Source organism: Dermacentor andersoni, chromosome 9, assembly GCF_023375885.2.
Source record: "Dermacentor andersoni chromosome 9, qqDerAnde1_hic_scaffold, whole genome shotgun sequence".
NCBI lineage: Eukaryota > Metazoa > Arthropoda > Arachnida > Ixodida > Ixodidae > Dermacentor > Dermacentor andersoni.
The window spans coordinates 39,379,773-39,403,940 of NC_092822.1; the positions used below are offsets into that span (position 1 = coordinate 39,379,773).

At 48.1% G+C, this 24,168-nt stretch overlaps 1 protein-coding gene across 1 annotated transcript; it reads right to left on the reverse strand.

Moving 5' to 3' along the window:
• Nucleotides 1-11,807: 11,807 nt before the first annotated feature.
• LOC126527636 (uncharacterized) lies at nucleotides 11,808-23,683 on the reverse strand. The gene is made up of 3 exons (XM_072284526.1): nucleotides 23,603-23,683; nucleotides 20,741-21,231; nucleotides 11,808-12,912 (listed from the first exon to the last, which is right to left on the reverse strand). Exons 1-3 carry the CDS (start codon nucleotides 23,681-23,683, stop codon nucleotides 12,729-12,731), a joined length of 756 nt encoding a protein of 251 aa, XP_072140627.1. The 3' UTR covers nucleotides 11,808-12,728.
• Nucleotides 23,684-24,168: the final 485 nt, after the last annotated feature.

A 24,168-nucleotide genomic window follows, 5' to 3' on the forward strand; every position in this document is an offset into this window, starting at 1 on the left:
CGGTCATGTGTGTCGCAAACATGACGACGGCGACAAAAAAGCGTACCCCGAAATGTATTCCGATCGGCGAAGCGGCGATCCAACAAGTGCAGTCAGAAGCGGATGTCCGTGTCTTAGTCTCAACAAAGTCTGCGCTTTAGTAACAAAGTCCTTTCGCACCAGGGTTTGCTACGCCGAAATGTGACGTCAAGGCGATAACGTTTGGAAGACACTTGAAGTGCCGGAAAAAATTGGCAGGTGGTAGTGTTTGTTCTCCGTCGCTGTAAAGAAAGCCTTCTTTTTTTTTCGGTTTTCCTTCTTTCATGCCTTTTTTTTAACTGAGCGCTTACTATATGTTTTTTTTTTTTTCTGAGAGTATCAAGAGAACATTTGCAAAACAAAACAGTAGGCTTATTCCCGACCGGTGTACTGAACGTAGACGCAAGAATAGCGCAACGACTCGGTTAACCTTTAGATACACCACAGCTGCTCGCGTCCAGCCCTGAATGACAGAACAATTATGCAGCGTACGTACGTATGTTCCATTGAGAGCTATGCAGAGTGGTGGAGGTAAACAAGAAAGCGAGACTAAAGAAAAAAAAAAGAAAACGGCAGAGCACCGTTCGCCAGCCTCTGGCTAAGGTTTTAGCCATTGTTAAGATAATAAAGGAACGGAAAAATATGAAGTCAGTTTCATACGGAGTGATCATTTTTAGCTTTCCCGGAATTTTTAAAAATCGCCTGTTGCGGGTAACATAATTGTAGTCCTTGAGCTAGATTATTCAGAGAAGCAAACATTACTTGCACCAGAAATTGAAACACATACTCAACTAATAACAGCAAAATTCACTAATTAACTTTCTAATTAATACTTTACAGTATACATACAGCAATTTACGAATTGTAGCCGGTGAGTTTCGAAGGCATACTCACTTGGAATGAATACGGAATGGATATATATATATATATATATATATATATATATATTGTAATCTGGCTTCCTGCCTATTTCAACTTCATCATGCAATGTTACCTTTCCCCATGTCCTCCATGTGTTTTATCCGCCATTACTGTAAACGCTCGTTCTTATCTCTGCTTCTTACCAGTCAACGCTCCCAATCAACTTCGAACCCCAGGTTTTCTGGAAACCGGGGTGCTTTCTGGTTCTGGCTTTGAACGGATATATTCGCATTCCATTGCGATGTACTCAACTGACACCTAATTTTGTCTTCTTTTTTTTTTTCCTGTGCAACAAACACAGGTAACTTATTGTTGCGAGTATTTTCTCATGTGCTCCTCTACGCGGGCCGGCGAAGGATCCCTGCCCACCCCAGGAATGAGCTGGGACTGCCTCTTTGCCGAAAATCACTGCATTACGAACGAGGAAGGGGCATGTAGCAGGAGTTTAGACACGTAAAGACCCAGAATTTATATAACTTTTTCTTTTTAGTTCAAGTTAAGTTATACAGTGAGAAAGCGTTACCCGAAAATAATAGAACGGCCGGTCGAAACCTCCGAGCTGTTGGGAGGCAGCGCTAAACCGTTGGCGTTAAGTACAGGAATCCCAACCGGTAGCACAAACATATACGTTTTGCCCAGGGTACCTTGAAAGAACAATGCAAAGCCCCAACATTGTAGAGCAGTTCACCGCTCGGTTCCTGCGCAGCGGGGTTCTTCAGGCAGACTAGCAGGAAAAGGTTAGCCGGTACTGACCTTGGCTTCCAAAATGATAGTGCTGCCTGTATGAATGAGCACTTATTTTAGGAAATCAAGGTGTTCCAGGTAAGGCGAATAAGAGCCGCAAATAAAAGCAGCCATTGTTTTTCTTAGTTTCTAAAAGAACGATGATGTCGCTCGAGATGGAATTCGCGAGCGATTCGCACCCCACGCATGAAACTGATCTGGCCCAGGTTGTACAACTGATATTATTGACACGGAAGGTTATTGACCGGTTTACCTTCAGTATACTTGCACTATGACGTCAGCTACAGCTTCAAATTTGTATACTGTAACACTCACAGCCTAAAACAAAATGTATGCGCAACCTTCGGTTACTTGTCGCTTCGGCACCAAGTCAGGTGTGATGTGATAGCACTCACGCAATATTTATTTATTTATTTATTTATTTATTTATTTATTTACTTATTTATTTATTATACCTCAAAGGTCCCTGAAGAGGACATTACATGAGAGGTGGGTACATCTTGAAAATATAAGATTATTTCGCCAGTATAAGTAATTACCGTTCTACAATAGCACAAAAAAGTCACTCTTACTGTAAGAAAACGGTTGCTAAGCCAAGAAAGGCGCAGGAAGGGCAGACAGGTAGCGACGCCACCTTCAATTTCCCGCATCAGCTCGCATGACGTCACAGATTTAGAACGTGTCTCCCCGGGCCTAGTTAACGTTTCGAGATGGATCACATGGTAGGCTAAATGCACCAACTATTGAACTCCGCAAGCCATAGTGGCCAAAATAAATGGAAATATTGTTACCTTACAATTTTTTTAATCCGTGACGCTACAGTGCCGTAACGGCGCTAGAGTTACGGCGCAAAATTCTTTTAATTACCTTTTGACTTTCATTTTTCTCCTCTAATAATCATCCTATTACCACAAAATTAACTAAAGTAAAGTCTCCAAAGCATCCTTTGTTAGCCTAAATTGATTTAGGCATCGTGTCCTTCAAGCCAGGTGAAGTCAATCATTTGGCAGGATACTCTGTGGCCTTGCTGTCACGAGCAATAAAAAAAAAACAATCGAGGATGTATTGTTGTATCAGTGGGGCCATAGGCACCATACACTGGCCAGAGGGTGCCACAAAGGGACACCAGTACTGACTTTACCACCGATACTGACTTACTGACTTTACACTGGGAAGGTCACGTCGCGCAGACGCGCTTAATTAATTAATGATAATACTGATCCATTCTATGAGCTTACAGCTTGAGCCATAACTTCCGCCGCGAGCTACACGCCTGTGAGGTAGGCGGTGACAGTGGACGTGCCATTTCAAATTTTGAGAGCTAATTGTCATTTCTACGCTTCTCTTTCCCTCTTCCTAGCTCTACACATCCCCGTTCCATTTTTTTTTTGTTTGTTTGCTTGTACACGGTAGCAAACAAGGACCTTTTTTTTTTCTTCTCTTTAACCTCCCTGCCTCTATGGTTTGTCTCTCTTTCTTTTTTCAGCTGCGGAGGCAGAAAACCCGGAGATCGTATATACAAACATCGAAATGCAGCACGCAGCTCCAATAGATCAAAGTGCGCTGCTGCGTGTGAACTCGGGGAATTCAGATGGCGAGCATGGGGTTACACACACACACACACACGACGAGTTCTGCGCTCAATGGGAGCCCATTTTACTCGTAAATACATCGAGAAGCGCTCGGGAGCACTTGCTTGATCCGTATATCTGTTTGTTCACATTTAGGACGCTTACTAAAGCGCCGCCAGAAAAACGCGGCGCAGCTGTCTATTGCACGCCGTTAAATGTCAACTGAGCACAAGCCGATTCAAAGAATATAAAGTTCGCAACAACAGAGGCAGGAAATGTGCGAGGCGTGGTTGCAACATGTCTCTGGTCGCAACAGGTGTGGCTTTTTGTCGCCTTGTTCTCTAAGCCTTACGAGGCTGCCAGAACGTCGCACTTGTCTGACTTCGAAAGACGGTTATGCGTCTAGACTGCAACGTGCACTACAGAGCATCGAACCCGCTTACCCATGCATAAAGTGAGCAGTATACCAGGCGTCGTCCTTCACTGTGTTCTCGCGGTGCTGCGACAGATGATGCGTGGGTCGCTTGGCAATTCCGCTGTACAGAGCCTATGTGGAGTGGGAGATTTGAGGCGCGTGCTTCGTTGACAAATCTGAGGCGCCAGAAGCATGCGAAGCGGTTTTTCGTCGAAATAAATAACACTGTCGTTAGACGGGGTCTCATATCGCTTTCCCAGTTCAAAAAACTGCGCTCTTTCTCAGCCAACGCGACGATCTGTATAATCAATTATTAGTTAATAAAGGTATTTATTTATTTATTTACTTATTTATTTATTTATTTATTTATTTATTTATTTATTTATTTATTTATTTATTTATTTATTTATTTATTTATTTATTTATTTATTTATTTATTTATTTGACTCCTTTCAGATGGGCAATTACCTCAACAGCACTCTACTGAACGCGATGTACCCCTCAACATATACAAGAGACTGCCAATTCAGCAATACGCCAGGCATCCTTTCTACCACATGGTCTGGGAAAACAAAAAGGACCCGCGGACTACGCCTTTCCAAGCACCAACAGAAAACCGGTGGGAGGCCCAGCTGACAAGCCCGAGACCTGAGGACCAGCTACGGGTGATAAACAACGCTACGCTACCAGTACAGGGCCACGGCTGCCTGGAATAGGGTCACTGCCCACATTTGGGCATTAACAGCTTTCTCTCCGTATTAAAGTTTATTCACTCGGATTTGATTCCCTACCTTGAATGTCTCAAAGGTGCTCGAATTGGAAAGAAGAAAATTGCCTGTCATAAGCGGTTAGTACATAAAATAATCTTCAATGGTAGGTTTAATTGCGGAAACGCTGGAAATGGCGACAACGGAAGTCGGCGAGAGGTTCCATTCACTGGCTGTCTTTTGGATGGGTGGGTCGAAAGAAACAGATTGGTGCGACAAAAGGGAACGTAATCTTTTTGGCGGTGTCAAGTACGAAACGACATAACTTGGCTCACCAAGGAGTTTGTTTGTTCAGGTGTGGATTGTGAAAAATGTCGTGCAGCAGCGATTAATGGGACATTTTCTTGCGCAAGCAGAGGTTACAGGAGGTCACAAAGTGAGTTTCATGAAAGATACATTGGAGTTTCATGAAAGATACATTGGAAATACGGAAACAATTAGACAAAATTAATCGGTCCTTCGCACTCTATACAAAAGGACGACCAGCCAAGCTGGTTCTCCTTCTTCACATGCACTTCGCATAGTGTACGACTATGTATATATGCATTTAAAGCTCGCTCACATAGGTCGTCCTTCTTCACATACACTTCACATAGTGTACGACTATGTATATGTGCAATTAAAGCTCGCCCACATAGGTCGTCCTTCTTCACATGCACTTCACATAGTGTACGACTATGTATATATGCAATTAAAGCTCGCCCACATAGGTAGTCCTTCTTCACATACATTTCACATAGTGTACGACTATGTATATATGCAATTAAAGCTCGCGTCTCGCCAGAGCTGCTTTGCAGTCACCGGCGCTCACGTTCCCGGTTCTGTTCGCGTTCCCGCTCGTGACAGACACGCTATGGATCGTCGCCGGGTGGGGGCTTGCTACGAGGAGCCTTAGCGGCGTCCCACCGCCGGCGCTGACATTCCCGGTTCTGCTCACGCCGCCGTTCTTGGCGGACACTCTGCGGGTCTTCGTCGGTCGGCACCAGTCGGCACACACGACGGGCCAAACTCATCGACGGACGCACGATCGCCCTTAGCGGCTTGCCGTCGCCGTCGCGCCAAATTCTCGCTGTCACTCCCGGCCTCGTTCTAGAAGGACACTTTGGTCCTCTTCCGTGCGCACGGTATACGAGTCCGCCCCATGGAACCGCTCAAGAACAACTGCCGATAAGGTCGCTAGGTGACATCTGGCGTCACTCTATTGGCGGCAAGGACTTACGGAGTCGCCATCTGTCGGAAGCGCCTCCCTTGCGTAGTATGAGGGATGACTTGACCGTATAGGGATAACGCGATGCGCTCCTCATATAGGTTTGGCTGCCGGCGCTCAATAAGAACACCACGCGGGAACCCTCCTGGACATTTCTGTTAGTACTCTCGAAACGACAGAAGTTCTTTACTGTCAAAATAATAATCTTGGGCAAACAGATAGCGCAGAATGATTTACAGGCGCTATCTCTTTACCAAATACATACAGTGAACGCCCACTGCGCGCGGTCGCCGTGATGGAAACCCCCAAACCGGTTTCTTGCGTAATAGGTAGGCAATCGCTGAGAGCATGCTGTGTAAAATAATGTTGAATTCCAATGGCGGAGTCGGAGCAGCCGACGGACTCCGCGAGCGAGCACTCGACTCTGGCGCAGAGCAACGCCTCCAGATCCGCGAATGGAACACAACCTGCGCCGCCGGAGCAAGGCGGAAGCGGAAGTTCTATCACCGAGTTACCCAGGATACCTTGCGTGCTGTCATTTCCTTCCGCTGTTTGCTCCCAGCACCGCCGCACCGGTCACTTGTCTCTTCAGCGCCGTTCACCTGTTGTTTTTTTTTTTTAAAGTGCGGAATGGATATCTCGCCAAGCGTGCAGCAGCTTTAGCTTCCTCGCGAGTCGTGACCGGTGGCGCCTCCTAGCAGACAAACGTGGTAAAGGAAATATGTCACGCAGAGTTCCGGTCCACTCCGCCGATTTTGGCGGAGCAGCTTTTTCTGTTCCACGGAGTGACTCCCGCTCTGAATCCCCTCCGACTCTCTTTGAAACACCTTACTCCCGCCCTCACTCTGCCATTGGAACAAACTTGTTCCGAAACGAGCTGAAAAACTTGCGTCGACTCCGCCATTGGAATTCAACATAAGTTCTTATAGTGAATTGTCTGTATAATCGGAGGCGTGGTGGTGACGTCGTTGACGCCACTACCGCTTCGCCGGCACTTGGCCACGCCTGTTGGCCAAACTGTCAGAATGTATATAGTTCTGGTGCAAACCAATGACGAAGGCCAACAGGAATGTAAAATAAAAATAATCATTACGTAATACCTTTGCAGCCCCTATTGGAAAGAACGAACGTTCGAAACTTCTTAATGACATTCAGCTTACGGTTCGCGCATGGGCAATGTTGAACGTATACGTCGGCAGAGCGAGAATCTTTCGTGATGGAGCAATGCTGACCTATCTCATGCCAATGGACTACATGTATTCTTCCCGTTGACGTCCACGCAACTCTGCCCGGGCTGATCGCAGTGCTGTGAACTTTCGCACTCGTTGCCGCTCGTTTGTCCCCAGTCAATGCCGTCCTAACAAAACGCCATTATGAAACAAAATGCGAAGCCTGCTATGGATCCTCTGCAACACATTAATGCGTGCTCGCACGTATAAAGCAGGCTTGACAAGTATAGATTGTCTCTTGTGGGGTTCTTTATTTTTAGGTGTTGAAGAAGAGTTCACGGAGTTATCTGATATTACACACGCTTGCAGTGCCTATGGGGTAAAAAGTAACACCATAGAAGAAGACAGAAAAGACGACAAGACAGGAAGGACTGGTTTACTGCCCCGAAAGAAGTGCACCCAAAGAAGTCAGGCGGCTGGAGACTGAATTAAGGGTTCAAATGCCAGACCATGCGTGTGTCAAGCCACTTGTCACAGGCGTTAATCGTGACCGTATAGAGCCAACAGACAATGAAGTCAAGAAAATCATAGGGGAAATTAGCGGTGGTTGAAACTGAAATGCAGAAAAATAATGAATAAATCATGAATCATTTATTATTGTCTTCATTTCAACTACAGCTAATTTTCTCTATGCATTCCTTGGCTTCATTGTCTGTTGGCTTTATATGGTCATGACACAAGAAATCCAGCCCTTCGGTTTCCCTTCTTCTCTCATTGTCACTGACGTTGTAGCGCACACTTGGTGGCATAGATGGTTACATTCTTTTCTTGTGGAGTCCCATAGATACAGTGATAACGCAGTTATCAGACTCCGGGGCACACGTTGCAATTTCCGGCAAATCAGCAGTGCGCGAATCCGCAAGGTGGAGGAAGTTTCAAGAAAGAGAAAATTGTCATCCTATAAAATAAATTAAGGTAGAAACTATTCTTGATGATTATCTGTCATATGTCAAGCACTTTTTAAATGTATAGACGACGCAAATGTGTGCAATTAGTAGCGTCGATTCTTTTAAGGTCTTTCTTCGTTTATTTTTTTCTCTCCAAGCTCTGGAAGCGTCTCATATGTCAAATTTCCAACTAACCCACGTTTCTGCTCTATGTGTTTCCGTGGACACGCGTCTTTCTTTTACCAGGAGGACCCACAGGAGGTTCCAGTTTGTTCTCTTTTATTTTTTTTTAATAATAAACGATGATAAACTGAGCTCGGGAAGATGGCAACGATTTCAGGTAAACCAGGAGATGATTCAGAAACTCAAAAGAAATGCCGTCCTTGTCTTGTTTTTCTATCGAAATTAAAGAAATAAAACGAAATCAGCCTTCCTTTCTTATCATTTTGCCCTCAGTTTATTTGCAACGAGTGGTTGCAGTGTTAGTCCTTACACTCGATCGTTCGTGCTAGTCTGCTTTCCACTTAGTGCTATCGCAAGCATGTTGAGGCTGCACCGTACAAAAACACCGAGGCATCAACATAGCTTGTATTGCGCATGCCTTGCTAATGCGAGTTCGTCGACGTTTAACTAAAGCGGCGACTGAGCAATTTAAGAGCACGTAGCGCGTAGAGAGGGAAGGGGAGAGGGGGGAGGCAAATAAGGCTTCGCTCTAACAACATGCGTTTTGGCTACGGGGAAAACATGCGACACGACCGCCTCCTATCCAGAACCAGCAAGCTACCATAATTGTCACGACCAGTATGACTTCCAGCATCAGGGTATGAAATAGGGTCACTTACGCCATCGCTGCCGTCTCCTTTCCAGGCAGCACATTTAGGGATCGTGTGCGCAGCAACAAACACGATAGCGGCGAGGAAGGGAACGCTGATTCTGTTGCGATGGCTTGCCATCTATACAGTCGGTGCTCGATGCTCTGGTCCTGAGTGTTTGGTGTGTCAGGCAATCTGCTCGTTTCACAGCGTCCCCTGCACCAAGCAGCGATACGCGGGCCAGAGACGACGTGTACAATAACAAGAATGAGCACGCGCAGTTGATGTACTGACCTTTATTATACTCACAAAGTGGCTTGCTTTTCTGTTGCACAAATACGTTTCCGCTGTTTTTCCCTGAATACCTTGTGATTTCTTCCTTTTCTCGTGTGTGTGTGTGTGTGTGTGTGTGTGTGCGTGCGCGCTACTGCACACACGCACACACACACAAAAGAACGAGTGCGATGAGCGATCACTCGGCGAGCATTGAGATGCTTCGCAGTTGTGCTGACCCCTCGTTGGCACAATATGCGGTGACGCATCTTCATTGTTAAGAGCGTGTGATATGAAGGGAAAAAAACAGCCTGTTATGCACAAGAGCTAGACAAACGAGTGATCCGTATATGGTCACCATCTATACATAAATTAGAGCAACTGAATATAGATCTGCATGCGCACCATTATACAAGGTTGAAAGGTTTCTAAAAAAAAGAACACTGAAAAGGCGTGTTGCGCAAAAAAAAAAAGAAAGATCCGGCGTTTGCCGTTCTGAAACTGCGCAGTATGTTACGACGCGCGCCTTAGTGCAGGGGCCCCGATTAATTTAGAGCGCCCATGGTTCCTTAACGTGCACATAAATCTGAGAATTTCGCCCCTTATCGAAGTACCGCCGCAGAGGCCTGCAACCGAAACCGTGACTTAGTGCTTAAAAGCAGAGCGCCATGGCCACCAAGCCACGGCTAGAGGGTATTCTAGTAAGCACTACACCACGGCGGCGGGTCTTGCAGGAAACAGAGTTCCTCTGTGTGTGTGTGTGTCTTTCTTTTATTTTTATTTTTTTTTTTTTTTTTTGTCGTCGCAGATTGGTGGCACTTCATCGTCACCGTTTACGCATCTGCATAAGGCTGCCAGTTTTCTTTGCTTATTTTTTTTTTTGAGGGGGGGGGGAGGGGGGCACTGCGTGAACACAAATACAATGCCGAGACGTCCTGCTGTTTTTTAGATGTCGTGCGATACAGCCTGGACATAAGGAATGACAGCTGTTCGGGCTTCCGTTCCTGTATAAGTTCAAAAGCGTTACGTTTTGGGCGAGTTGGTTGTACATGGTTCGTATTAGACTTTTGCGCGCACAAAGACAGGACGTGGAAAGAAGAAGGGACACACAACACACATTGTTGTGTGTCCCTCACGTCCTGTCTTTGTGCGCGCTAAAAGCCTAATACGAACCTGTATAAGTCGCGGCCTAGGCGTCCTGGAAATATTGAGTACGGTACGTTCAGCAACCGCTTCGTACCCTGCAAGACGAATGTCGTTTATGGTATTCCTCTGACCCACGGGAAAAAAAGTCACGTAGGGTAAACTGGAAGCTGTCTAAACGACAGGTAGTGTCAATATCCCAACTCGCTACAAGTAACGAAAGGCAGCACCTTGGATTTGCATTGTAACGTGTGTGGATGCTCACCTCTGTTCGATAGGACGTACACATTTCGCAAATACGACGAAACAGCGAGCGATGGAAATTTGGCTACCGCATACATCATTCAAAAGAGGGCTTTCACGTCTGTTTGCATGTCGTCTGTTTTACTGCACGACAAGCAGATTCTGCGGGGAGATCATTTTTGAGTTTTACGGAATTTCTAAAAATTGCCTGTCGTAGGTAACATAATTCTAGCCCTTCAGCTGGATTTTTCAGAGAGGCGGATATTACTTGCAAGAGAAATGGAAGCGCACATTCGACTAATTAACAAAACAGTGACTTATCAACTTCTTAATTAACTAATTTACGACGCATATTGCAATTTACGAATTGTAGCCGGTGAGTTTGCAAGGCGTATCCACTTGGAATTACTTTCTAGAATGATACCAGTGTGGAGCTATGCTCCATCAAACTCGTCGTGAAAATGCACTGTTGTTCCACTTACTTTTTTAACAAAGCGCTCTTCTGTGCATTGAAGCACAAAAGTAACTTGAACCGCCATTCGGAACGAAAATTTATTTCAACTTAATTCGTCTTGCAAACTCACCGGCCATAATTAGTAAATTGCAATATATGCTGTAAAGTAATTAAGAAGGTAATAAGTAAATTTATGTTAATTAGTTAGATATTTGTTTCGATTTCTCGTGCTATAGTAAAGTGCGCCTCTTCGAATAATCCAGCTCGACGACAAGAATTACGCTATCTGCCAGAGGCGATTCTCAAAAATTTCGTCAAGCTTAAAAATTATAAATATGTCGACAGTTAGCATATTCCGAGTTCTTACGGAGATTCTCGCTCACCCCACCTCTTTTTTTTTTTTACCATTGTGACCTTAACTTTTGTTCTTGTTGTATTTTTGCTTATTAGTTGTTTAGATGCCTGTAATCCTGACATCTCTTTTTGTTTTCGCTTTGTTCGCAAGTGCCTTCAGTTTGTCCGCGCGATACAGTTTTTGATAGTTACCGGCCTTAGCCTAAGCTTCATTTGGTGCTTCGTAAATGGCAGTCTGTTTTTTTTTTTTTCGACGTTGGCTACATTTGTTGCTTCTCGCCTTCTTTCTGTACATATTGTTGTCATTATAACCACCATTTGACAGTCCGCACCGATGTTATTGTCCTTCGCAAGTTTCATATGTGTGCGCTGTTAGTTCAATATGTCCAACTTCGCAATTGCAACGTGTCTCGTACAGAGAAATATTAAGGAATTATCCTGCGATCCTTCTTTTTTTTTCCCCCCGGACGTCACGCTTCGCAGTGCAAGTGACGTCCACGTGTTCAGGTAATCCATTTGGAGCAGGTTGGAACGTGCCTCAGTGCTGGAGGCACGCCTTCACCATCTCTACGGACTGCTCCAGGCTTAACACCTCTGCGCCGTCTAGGTCTTCATTCCAGCCAGGCGCCATACGAGCTCAACTGGACTCGTGGACCACATTTTGGCCCTTTTCAGAACTTTATGTGAGAGACAGGGGTCGAGAACAACGTGTAACATTTTCCTTCTTTATTTCTTCTTTTTTTTTGCCAATGGACAAAATAAAAGAAAGTTATGCTCGGGCCTCACGTCTCAATTAAGGTACACCCTATAAGCGCTTTCCAGTCAAGGCCTCGACATACGCGTTTCACAAGGCAGCACGATACAGACTCTTCATTTTAAAAAATCCACGGCTTGGAAAACACAAGCGGCGGGGAAAATTAATCGCGGTCATGAGGCCGTGAAATCAAGGGATATAGCAGCGTTTGTCGCATCAACCCCCGATTTTCGCAGTGTTCAACAGACGCGGGTCACACGAAGCCCAAAAGTGACAGCAAGTCTATCTGTCCCAAGGCATCCAACTCATTATGCATTGTGCAGACAATATGCTTGCGTCACTATACAAGTTGTATACAGCAAGAGGTACAGAGCAGGTGAAGGGGGCAGTAGTAAAAAAAAATCTCATCACCACGAAGATTGATTGGCCGACTGATTTTTCTCAGAGTCAGCCAAACTGCTTTTCGTGGTGACGGTTGTCGTAGCGACGTCGACGATTCACGACACTAACGAGCCTACCCTAGAAGTCCACGCATTCTCCATTCTGCACACAGTGCGCTGTTGTCCCTTGCGTCACAAGGGACCCTATTAACACAAGAAATGCGGTGAGCTTAAACATGACAGAGAAAAAGCATCAACGTGAAGACCACGTTCCTCACGGTCAACCACTGCGGTGCTGTTCAAAGTGACTTTTGGCGTAGCTGCGTCGGCGAGCCACGAAATACGAGCACGTTCTAGAATCCGCGTGAACCGCTTTCTCGTTGGGTGCTCGACCGGCTTCATCCAACGGGACGTCCCGCGTACTGACCAGGAAAGCGAGCACTTCGCGAAGAGCGCGTACACCACGGTTATGCAAACACACGTGCACAGGTGGCGCTAGCAGCTGTGAGCGCGCGCCGCACATTGCAACGGGAGTGCGCGTGCTCCCAGGGGCCGGTCACTTCGGTTCCTGCTCGGCCCGCTGGTTGCAGCGGGCGACCAGGCGGTGCCTGCTGAGGGAGCTGCTGGTCGAGAAGGCCTTGCCGCAGCCGGTACACTTGAAGGGCCGCTCGCCGGTGTGCGTTCTCTGGTGGCCCACCAGGTGCGTCTTCTGGGTGAACGTCGCCTGGCACTCGTCGCACCTGCGCTCGGGGCGTTGAAGAGACCGGCAATACAGAAACCTTACAAGTCTATGCATTTTAAGGAGGTGTGCGGCTAGTGCTGCGACAGACTGTTAACGCTGCCGTTTTCTATCTGCATGCATAACCACAAAATGAGCGGCACTGCAGTTCATCCGTATGCATGAAAACGGTTCCACGGATGCGTTTGGCGGCCATGTTAATTTGTAACTGCCCAAGACTGTGGCTCCCATTAATCAAAAAAATGAAGTCGTCTGTATTTGAATGTTCCTCCACCGATACTTTCCCCTGACTTGATATTTTTTAACTATTTTTTGATCGCTAATGACATCCCCTTTGAATGGCGGTGGCGACAAGCTAGCGTTCTGCCTATATCTGCTTTGTCTCGCAAAGTTACCTGCGCCTGTGACAATACCCCCTCCATCTCTCCCCCTGCTTTACTTTTTTTTTCTCGCCAATACTCTAATATCCTCTTGTTTGTCTCTATCACTGACCAGCTAACGTGCCCACCAAACTTGAACCCCGGCGTTTCTGGAAGAAGGACGTCCCCCACGGCTCTGGCCTCGTCGTCTTCAGACTTTTTTCTGCGGCGGATACAACTATCACCCTCTGGCTAACCCCCTTGCAATGGATGGATGGATGTTATGAGCGTCCGCTTTGGAACGGGGCGGCGGGTTGCGCCACCAAGCTCTTGCTTTTGTACCGCCTAATGTCCTACCTAGGTAAAATAAAAAAGAAAAAAAGAGAACGCACGATGAATTCCCATCACCAGTCCTTCTGACCACTGCAAGAAAGTGGGTGACAGCACTACATTTCAACTGAAGTGGTCACTGCTTCAATGGAACTCCCTGGTGGTTCCTCAAAGAAAATTCTAGAACCAGGCTACATCCTCGTCTATACCTGAACGCATATGAATGAATCCTGCATACGAGGAACGTTCCGAAGGTAACTTTCGTCATTTTTTTTTTATTTTTAAAGAGAATCTGGTGCACCAGGTGAAACAAACAAATGCCGCAAGAATCCACCCCTGTTGTTGGGTTAACGACGGAAGGGGCGTCAGCGGAGGCGTAATGACGCATGCGCATAGCGCCGAAGAAGAGAGAGTAACAACAGACCGGCGCGCCCGAGGTTGTTTACAAATCACGATGGCAGACATACGCGTGCTGACAACGTGGTCGCCAGCGGAAACGCGGGCTGTTATACGGTATGAATGGACACGCGGGGCTATGGTGTGTGCGTCATCCATGAGCGCCTACAGATCGTGTGTGGTGAAGAGGTCCTGTCTCAGGCCTTGCATCGCAGGGTATACACCGAGTTTTACCAGAGTGGTTTCTTTAAACTGATTGCACGTACGCTACGACAAATGTCTCAATGTCGGTGGCGAATATATGTGGAGAAATAGTGTAAGGTACGTGTATAGTTCATGATGTCATGGCTTTATTTTTTACAATAAAGTTTCCGTGTGAAAATAAATGAGGAAACTTACTTTCGGAACGGTCCTCGTAGTACAATGTAGGACTCTCCTAGAAGCGTTTCTGCAGCCCACTGTGCTCGCCAGTCAATTAACGAGGCTGCGCTCTGTAATCGCCGCTATCCAAGTTCGCGAAGTGATAAAAAAGAAAAGATGTTTGCGCCCAAGAAGATGATCTGTGCGCATTCACTTACATCGTCTATCTAGTCGGAATTTCGAAATATGCATCCAAAAGTAGAAAAAAATTGTGGTCAGTCTCAGCGAAGCCTTGGGATTTACGCACCGTAATAAGCATGTTACGAGTGAAGAAGTAAAGATATGCAAGATACGCTTTCAATATTGTGTTAAGCATAGGCTCACCAAGAGAATACCTAGAGCGATGTCGCCAGCATGTACGTATATCGGCGCCTGACACTGAAGTGCCACCTCTATACCGAATATTTCACGAAAATTGAAGCGAGGATTTCAAAAATCTGGTCAGCCGCAGCTGAATGAAACCTACGGTATAAAGTTTGCCGTCAAGTGGCGCTATTTATAGGTTTTCTTTAAATATTTCGCTCAATCAGTTAGTTGACTGGTATCAATTATGACTTTTTTTTTAATATTCACTTTAAGGCCAAGTGCGTTTCGTTGCGTCGTAGAGGGATTCAGAAACTACCGATAAAATTTTTTGTGGCAGCGTAGATGCTACGCGGCGATTTTTTTTCGGCGTTTAAAGAAAGCCCGCAAAATATGAAATAAAACCACATGACTATGATCGTGCGCTATCGTATTGCAGCGCCCTCAACCGCGCTTCGTGCGAAAGAATCGTGCGCGCGGACCATGGCGAAGTGAGCGGCCCTGGCTCGAAGGCATAAAAAAAAATATATGGGGTTTTACGTGCCAAAACCACTTTCTGATTATGAGGCACGCCGCAGTGGAGGACTCCGGAAATTTCAACGACCTGGGGTCCTTTAACGTGCACCTAAATCTAAGTACACAGGTGTTTTCGCATTTCGCCAACCATCGAAATGCGGCCGCCATGGCCGGGATTCGATCCCGCGACCTCGTGCTCAGCAGCCTAACACCATAGCCACTGAGCAACCACGGCGGGTGCTCTAGGCATCGGCTTCACAGTGCGCCCATATGGTGCGCCAGCACCTTTGGCGGTGGCCACACGGAAATGAAGCGTCGTCGTCCCTGATAAGCGATATAGGCTCGACGCAGGGTCGAGGGCGCTGCAATACGATAGCGCACCAGCGCTGCCAGACACGTAGTTTTATTTCGTATATCGCGGGCTTTCTTTAAACACCGAAAAAAAAAAAAGGATCGCCACGCAGTATGTACTATCGCGAGCAATATGAGCAAGAACACGCGAACGCGTGGCAAATAGCCTCGAAACCGAGTTAGCTCGATACGCGGGTGGCGCTGTCGAAAACAGAGGGCAAAAAAGGGGGGGGGGGGGGGGGGGCTCTTCCGCCAACTGTTTGCACTCCCGCCTCGCCAGCGTTGCTACGGGCCGGCAACCGAATGCGTTTCACGGGCCGCTAGCGATGATAAGGCGGTTATCGCATGCAGAGCGTGGTAATGTGATGCTTATAGTTCTGCGCAAAGCACCTCTCTCTCTCTCTCTCTCTCTCTCTCTCTCTCTCTCTCTCTCTCTCGCTCTGACAGGCACAGAACTTCTTGCAGTGATACCGGCTAGATACTATAGCATCTGTAATAGCGTTCACGTGCAGGAAAAAGCAGTATTTTTACATATTCTGCTGTATCCTGGTTCTCGCGAACGGAGAGAAGTTGCCCGAGGTTGAAAAGTTGTTATTGGGCGCTTACGACATGGTAACAAACCTTGAATGCCCATTAAATAAAGTACCCCATTATATCAGCGTTGCCTTGCCCTTGCGCGTTTGGTGCTCTATATAATGGCTCCTCCGGCTTGAATGACGGCTTCCGTTCTTTCTGGCAGAGACACGCGTAGAGAGCCTCGACGAAGGTTGTGTCACTAAGACGTTTCCACTCTTCTTGTATAGCTTCCCACAGTTCATCAGCGGTCCCCAAGTCCAAAGAGAGCGCGCAAAGTTTAGCTTTCATACGTTACCAAACATGCTCCATTACGTTCTTATCTGCACCCTTCGCGCACCACTCAAGGCGCATTACCCCTCGTTCATCTAGAAGACGTGTCACGACCTTTGCTGTAAGCACAGGAGACAAGTCCTGTTGGAATAGATAGTATCCATCGGAGTGTGGACCATGCAATGCATATGGGATCATCTCGTGTTCCAGCAATGCGCAATACGCAGCTCTCGTAAATCTCCCACAGATTATTTCAAGGGAACTTAGGCCGTAGCAGGGCATAGCCGCCCACACGTTTACTGACGTGCGTCCGCTTGCGGCCACCTCTTGATGTTCTGCGGACAAGAACGCTTGTTCTCCATGCGCCACAACTCTTTTCTGCTGGTGCCAGCGGCTCGAGAAAGTAGATTCGTCGGGGAAGATGACATATTTCCAATGCGCCACTCTCCAGCTGTGGTGATTGACAGCGAACTTCAGGCAAGCAGTTTTGATGGCAGCTGTGAGAAGGGGTTTCTGAGCGGCGATGCAACTTCGGAGTGCGGCTTCCCTTAACCTTCGCCATACCGTGCTGTCACTTACATTTGCCAGGTCGAGAGTACTGCGCACATCCTTCGCATTTTGGAATGGCTTCTCACTGACTGCACAACAATTTGTAGGCCTTGGCCTATCGACATGGCGCGTGGTGGCCTCTTGCGTCCTTCATCTCGGCATGGTTGGACTATCCTGCTGGCGGTCTTCGACTGGCAGCCTGTCAAGGCGGCAATGTTGCGCTGCGTGTAACTTTGACAATTCGACGATTTCTTCCTGCTTATTCAAAGCCACTCGCGACATCGTTAGGCGCTGAAGCACAGATGACTGCTATAGGCACGGACAGCCGTGGTCTAATTTATAAGCATATTCCGCGAAAAATTATACAGGCGTATCAATGCTCAGCCGACACCATCTTGATATAAGACAATCTTGTGTATCACGGCAGGCTACGTCACGGCCGATCTCTCAGTAGTTAAGTAGCCTGATGGGTCATTGTATGTGGCTGCACGCGCTGACATGAACTCGTATCGGGCCTATTCGATTCAGCCAAGTTTCTCTGCACCTTCTGCACCTATTCGCGGTGCATGCACCTAGACCCTCGATTCCCCAAGGTGCAGCAGTGCACCCTGCACCCCCGTGCTCGACTGAACGGGGTGCAATGCAAGGTGCCGCCGCGGTGCACTGCACCCTTGAACCTTGCAGTGAGTGGGTGCAGCCCGGCACACCATAACTGGCACCCCTGGCACCTTTTCGTTTGTGGTGCCGTGCACCTTTTTCTGGATCGAACAAACCTATCGCTAGCGGCCGGTGACAGTCAGCTGCCGTTTCGTATAGCAACGCTATATATAGCGAGGTGGGAGTGTAAACAGTTAGCGGAACAGCGGCGCCCTTTCCACTTTTGTTTCCGACAGCGGCCGCCGCGAATTGTCTCACGTCGGGTTCGAGGCTATTTGCCACGCGTTCCCGCTTGCATTGCTCCCGAGAGTAGAGCTTCGGGTAGAGTAGAGAGTTTTAGCTTAGGGGACGCAAGCGGCTTGCGTACGCTACAACTAGGGGCACGGTACTGCGCATGCGCAGACCCCTACGTCCGGGTCTGCGCATGCGCCGTACCGTCGCCCCTATAGTTCTTGCGTACGCCCCCAAGCCGCTTGCGTCCCCTAAACTAAAAATTGGCAGTGGCTTAGCTCGGCTATGCCAGGCTATACGTAGCGAAAGCTACGGCATAGCATGGTTAGCCTTGGTTAATCTTGACTGCAAGTCCAGGTTAGTTTGGTTGTCTAGCTATGTTACGGCGTTTAGCCAGTCGTTCGACGCGCTGTTCGTCTGTTTCCTGGGCGATTCGTTTCCTCTTCATATCGTTCCGATGTCGATTCCAGGCCTCCTCCTGCTTATCAGAATTGTCGCCGTCCATACTGCCGCCTCAACTGTGGTTGCGGCGCACGCGAGCTCTCCTTTTCAATACTCCAACATGTTATCAGGCATGCGACGCAGCTGGCGAAGCCAGCGGAGGCGAGCGCAACGACGAGGAACGCGATGTGACGTCAACGGCGGCGGAGGAAAGGCGCGGCACTGCGCAGCGGCGGAACACCTGTGGCTCAGTGCTACTAGCGGCGCATGCGTACTAGTGACTAGGGAGCGAGAGAGAGAAATATCCGCGGCGAGGCGCGCGTTGTCACGTCATGTGCCTCCTCGAAGCACCGCCACGGCGAAATCGCAAGTTCGCGGCCAGTAAAGCTTTCGCTTTAAACCTCTCTAAGAACGTCGTCACAAAATTTGGATCGGTCGTTTCAGAACCCCCCTCTACAACGCACCGAAACGCACTTGGCCCTAAAGTGAATAATAAAGAGTTTGCATAATTCGCCCTAGTGAATTAACTAATTAAGTGTGATATAATAACATGCTCTATGAAGCGCCACATGACGACAAACCATATATACCGTTGGTTTCATTCGGCTGCGGTTAACCACTTCTTTTTTTTTAATCGTTGGTTCAAGTTAAGTGAAACACCCTGTATATGATATGGTTACCATGTTCATAGTGTCGTGTGTATACAAATATACGAGCAGAGCAGTACACCACTGTCATCGCTACCACCACGCCGATCAGTCATCAAGGGAGCAACAGCTAGGCACAAACGCATGTGCACTGGTGCGCAGTGTCAAATTCCTCCATCTTGGCGTTTTAAGCCAATAGAGAGGATGACGTAGCATCCCTGCCAGCCAATCAGGATTAGAGCTCACGGAAAGGCGAATTTGACAGTACGGCGTAATTCGCTAAAGTTATCCGAGCGATTCAACGAAAGAGAGAGAGAGGCGGGTTAAAAAAACACTACGCAAGACAATTTTTAGACCTGCGGTGTTCGGTCGTCAGACCTCCGACGACCGAGCACTCGGAGATTTTCAATAATCGTCACCTGTCTTGTCCGCATTTCCTTTCTTTAACGCGGCGAGCCCGGTACTTTCCAGTAACGAACGGCATGCGCGTTATCAGCACGACATAGCATTCCCGACAGGAAAGTAGAGGGCGCGGCGTTTTCAAGAAAGGAAACGCAAGCAAGGCAGATGACGATTATCGTTGTGTGGCAGATACAGCCCAAAAGGCGCAACGTTACATGCACTCCTAAAACGGTTGCACCCTTTGGGGTGTATATTTGTCCCACAACAATAATCGTCATCTGCCTTGCTTGCGTTTCCTTTCTTGAATACTCGGCGCTCGCTACACCCTTAAGCAAAATTACACCCTTTTGCAACACAACAATAATCATCTGTCTTGTCCGCATTTCCTTCCTTTAACGCGGCGAACCCGGTACTTTCTAGTACCGAACGGTATGCGCGTTATCAGCATGACATAGCATTCCCGACAGGAAAGCAGCGGGCGCGGCGTTTTCAAGAAAGGAAACGCAAGCAAGGCAGATGACGATTATCGTTGTGTGGCAGGGATACACCCCAAAGGGTGTAACTTTGCCTAAGAGTGTACTCTTCTGTCGAGAACGCTGCGTCACACTGATAAGGCGCATGCCGTTCGTGACTGGAAAGTACCGGGCTCGCAGCGTTAAAGAAAGGAAACGCGGGCAGCACGGATGAAGATTATTGTTGTGGGACAAGATACGCCCCAAAGGGTGTAAATTTTTCTAAGAGCGCACTCTAAAACAGTTTGCACCCTCTGGGGTGTTTATTTGTCCCACAACGATAATCGTCATCTGCCTTGCTTGCGTTTCCTTTCTTGAAAACTCTGCGCTCGCTACTTTCCTGTCGAGAATGCTGCGTCACACCGATAACGCGCATGCCGTTCGTGACTGGGAAGTACCGGGCTCGCAGCGTTAAAGAAAGGAAACGCGGGCAAGACAGATGACGATTATCGTTGTGGGACAAATATACACCTCAAAGGGTGTAACCGGGTTAAGAGTGTAGAGTGTGGCACACGATATACTTTTAAAGAAATTTACACCCTTTGGGCCATATCTTGTCACACAACGATAATCATCTGCCTTGTCTGCATTTCCCATTTCCTTTCTTTAACACTGCGAGCCCGGTGCTACTACTTCACGAACGGCACGCGCGTTATCAACATAACGGAGCATTCTCGACAGACAACGTCCGGACTAGGTACCTAGAACGTACCCGGCGCCGAGCCTCCCGTATTCAGGACTACAGCTCCTATCCGTTTTGTTTCCACGTTGCGAGTCGAATCCCTCGGTTGCGCGACATGCGTTTGGGATGCAACGTGTACACACAAGGATCGATCATGCATCACAGAGAGCTAGGGTGTCGAGCAAACCTGTACGGTCTCTCTCCCGTGTGTATGCGGATGTGCTCGACCATGTGCGTCTTCTGGGTGAACCGGCGCTGGCAGATGGGGCAGGCGTACGGTCGCTCGCCCGTATGCGTGAGTCGGTGCTTGCTTAGGTGGCCCCGCTGCGAAAACTTGGCTCCGCAGAAGCTGCACTCGAAGCGATCGCCGCCGCCACTGTTGCCAGAGGGGTGCCGCAAGCGCTGGTGCGCCGACAGGTCCTGGCGGCGCTGGAACACCTCGCCGCATTGCTGGCAACGCAGGCGGTCGGGACCGCGCGCGGCGTGCTGCGCGGGCGTTTCGTGCGCATCCGCCGCTGGGGCTTCCGCGTACGGCGGAAACTGGAACTCGGCCGGGCTGCTGGTCAGGAACTCGAGGGACTCGCTCGGCGTCAGGTGGTGGCATCCGTACCCTGCTGTACCGACATTAGAGAGAGAGAGAGAGATTGTGGTGCGAGTGAATGTTCGTCTTAGTGGAAGCTGCGCAAGTTACACAAGGGGCGCCGAAAGACAGACGCGCACGCACGCACAGCCTCTCCTTTACGACTCCTTGTGAAGTTTGCATTGATTTCAGCAAAAAGCACCTGTTCCAACTCGCTGGACTGTGTGTGTGTGTGTGTGTGTGTGTGTGTGTGTGTGTGTGTGTGTGTGTGTGTGTGTGTGTGTGTGTGTGTGTGTGTGTGTGTGTGTGTGTGTGTGTGTGTGTGTGTGTGTGTGTGTGTGTGTGTGTGTGTGTGTGTGTGTGTGTGTGTGTGTGTGTGTGTGTGTGTGTGTGTGTGTGTGTGTGTGTGTGTGTGTGTGTGTGTGTGTGTGTGTGTGTGTGTGTGTGTGTGTGTGTGTGTGTGTGTGTGTGTGTGTGTGTGTGTGTGTGTGTGTGTGTGTGTGTGTGTGTGTGTGTGTGTGTGTGTGTGTGTGTGTGTGTGTGTGTGTGTGTGTGTGTGTGTGTGTGTGTGTGTGTGTGTGTGTGTGTGTGTGTGTGTGTGTGTGTGTGTGTGTGTGTGTGTGTGTGTGTGTGTGTGTGTGTGTGTGTGTGTGTGTGTGTGTGTGTGTGTGTGTGTGTGTGTGTGTGTGTGTGTGTGTGTGTGTGTGTGTGTGTGTGTGTGTGTGTGTGTGTGTGTGTGTGTGTGTGTGTGTGTGTGTGTGTGTGTGTGTGTGTGTGTGTGTGTGTGTGTGTGTGTGTGTGTGTGTGTGTGTGTGTGTGTGTGTGTGTGTGTGTGTGTGTGTGTGTGTGTGTGTGTGTGTGTGTGTGTGTGTGTGTGTGTGTGTGTGTGTGTGTGTGTGTGTGTGTGTGTGTGTGTGTGTGTGTGTGTGTGTGTGTGTGTGTGTGTGTGTGTGTGTGTGTGTGTGTGTGTGTGTGTGTGTGTGTGTGCAGGATGAGAGGGCGAGTAAGGTGGGTGAGTGAGAGGACGAGAGAAAGTCTGTTCAATAGAGAGCTTTACATCAGGGGACGCAAGAACTAGGGACCACGGTCCTGCACATGCGCAGACACCTACGTCAGGAGTCTGCGCATGCGCAGTACCGTCGCCCCTAGTTCTTGCGTACGCAAGCCGCTTGAATCCCCTAATCTAAAACTCTCTAATGAATGCACGAGTGAGTGAGTGAGTGAGTGAGTGAGTGAGTGAGTGAGTGAGTGAGTGAGTGAGTGAGTGAGTGAGTGAGTGAGTGAGTGAGTGAGTGAGTATGGGCGAGGCCGTTTTTCCAGTTCAGAAGTGGCGCACGTGCAAAAACTTGAGCGAAAACGTGAACGAAAGCGATTCAAGAAGTACGTGAGAAATCGATCACCTCTGGTGGACTGCAGCAAAATGCACAGAGCTCAGAATAGCTAATATTGTACCGCGTTAGTTTGCTCTCGAGCTACGCGTTATGTGGAGACGTCACGAGAATTACAACAGTTGCGACAATGTCATCAGCAGTGCAGTAGGCTCGCTACAGTATGCATACAACTGTAACCCCTAAGGGGCACTCAACAGGCAATGCACAATGTAATCATATGCAGCACAATCTAACAGTTTCAACACGCAAGTGAAAATTCCAGTCCGTGTCAAGTATGAGAGGTTCACGAAAAACCAATCCCCCTTCCAGGAAGGTCACGTCACGTGAAGTTGGTGGAGGGTTCCCCACAATCCATCGCACATCCGAGAATTCCTTGTCGCCTGGAAGGTAAAACACAAGTATATTGGCCAGTGAAAATTTTCACTAAGAAAGATTTATCAAAATAAGTGTAATATTTGAAAACATGTCTCGCAGTCCAACAAACCATTGTATCAAACATCAGGATTACAGCATACAGTCGAGCACCTCTACAACGAATTTACCTGTATAACGAATGAATAATTCTGTCCCTGTTGTACTGTGAGCTGTGTGGTCCGCGACCTTTACAACGAAGTGACCTGTATAAAGAATGATTTCGGAGGCCCTAAGCACTTCGATATAGAGGTGTTTGACTGTAGATTAAAATTTCCTACTGCGTTGAGCGTTATAACGAGGCATCGGTTTCAAACATAGCAGTATTCCAAGCACGCAGCGCACTCAGCTTGATAAATCGCAAGAAAAAAGCGTCATCGCCACGCTACTTCTGGAAACACATACAAAGACCGACGATGGAGTCCCAAACCCGCTCGACGCAATCTGCAACAAACAACGTATATCGCGTTATTCTAGCACAGACAACAATTAAATACAGAGCACAATGGGCAGATACCAAGGGCAACAGACATAGCTTATCGGAGTGTCTTGTATAATATGACCGGAGGTCTCGTCTTGTATGTCTCATGCAAGCACCACGTGGCCCGAGTTCACACTTCGCTGGGTCGAAGACACGCAAAACAGTTCGAAGGCGAAAGCTACAAACGCAGTCATAATCCAAGTGCCGTGACTCTGAGGCATGGTCCGGGAATTCACAAGCCCCTTGTCCTTGCGATCCTGGCGCCATGTCCCTGGGCGAAGCCGAAGTGCATTCGAGCTGCACAAGGCAGAATCTTTCCAGGTCTCTGCGTTGTGTCTAGACCGTGCAAACGTTGAAAACGACGGCTTACCAATCGACGAGTTTCGTTTCGTGACGCTGTATTGATCCCAGGGCGAAAGTTTCACCCAGCAAGAAGGTTCGAACGACGGGACAGAAGCAACGCCAGGAACATGGCACAAGCACGCGCTTGGAAAAATGGTGTGACGACGTCACGCCCACCACGTGGCGAAACGTCGTCTTCGAAAAGTGACAGCCTTCTTCTCTCGAATACTGTCCCCTACGGCGGTCCTTTTTATTGTTTCAATGAGCGTTAGGTGCATCTAAATAAACCAGGGTATCTGTAAATGCCGCTGTGGTTCTTGAGGCTCTGTAATCTAAAAGTACGACGACCGGCTGTGTTTTTTTAAACTGCCCGCACGTTACAGCGTATGTTGTTCCGAACTATGCAGAGA

What these genes read in the sequence shown, in the direction of transcription:
- LOC126527636 (XM_072284526.1), bottom strand. Translation starts at nt 23,683, where the DNA reads ATGGCGCCAGGATCGCAAGGACAAGGGGCTTGTGAATTCCCGGACCAT. An exon ending in GGCACTTGGATTATGACTGC is followed by an intron (nt 21,232 to 23,602) that starts GTTTGTAGCTTT and finishes TAACTTGCGCAG; the next exon opens with CTTCCACTAAGACGAACATT. An exon ending in ACGGGAGAGAGACCGTACAG is followed by an intron (nt 12,913 to 20,740) that starts GTTTGCTCGACA and finishes CCCCGAGCGCAG; the next exon opens with GTGCGACGAGTGCCAGGCGA.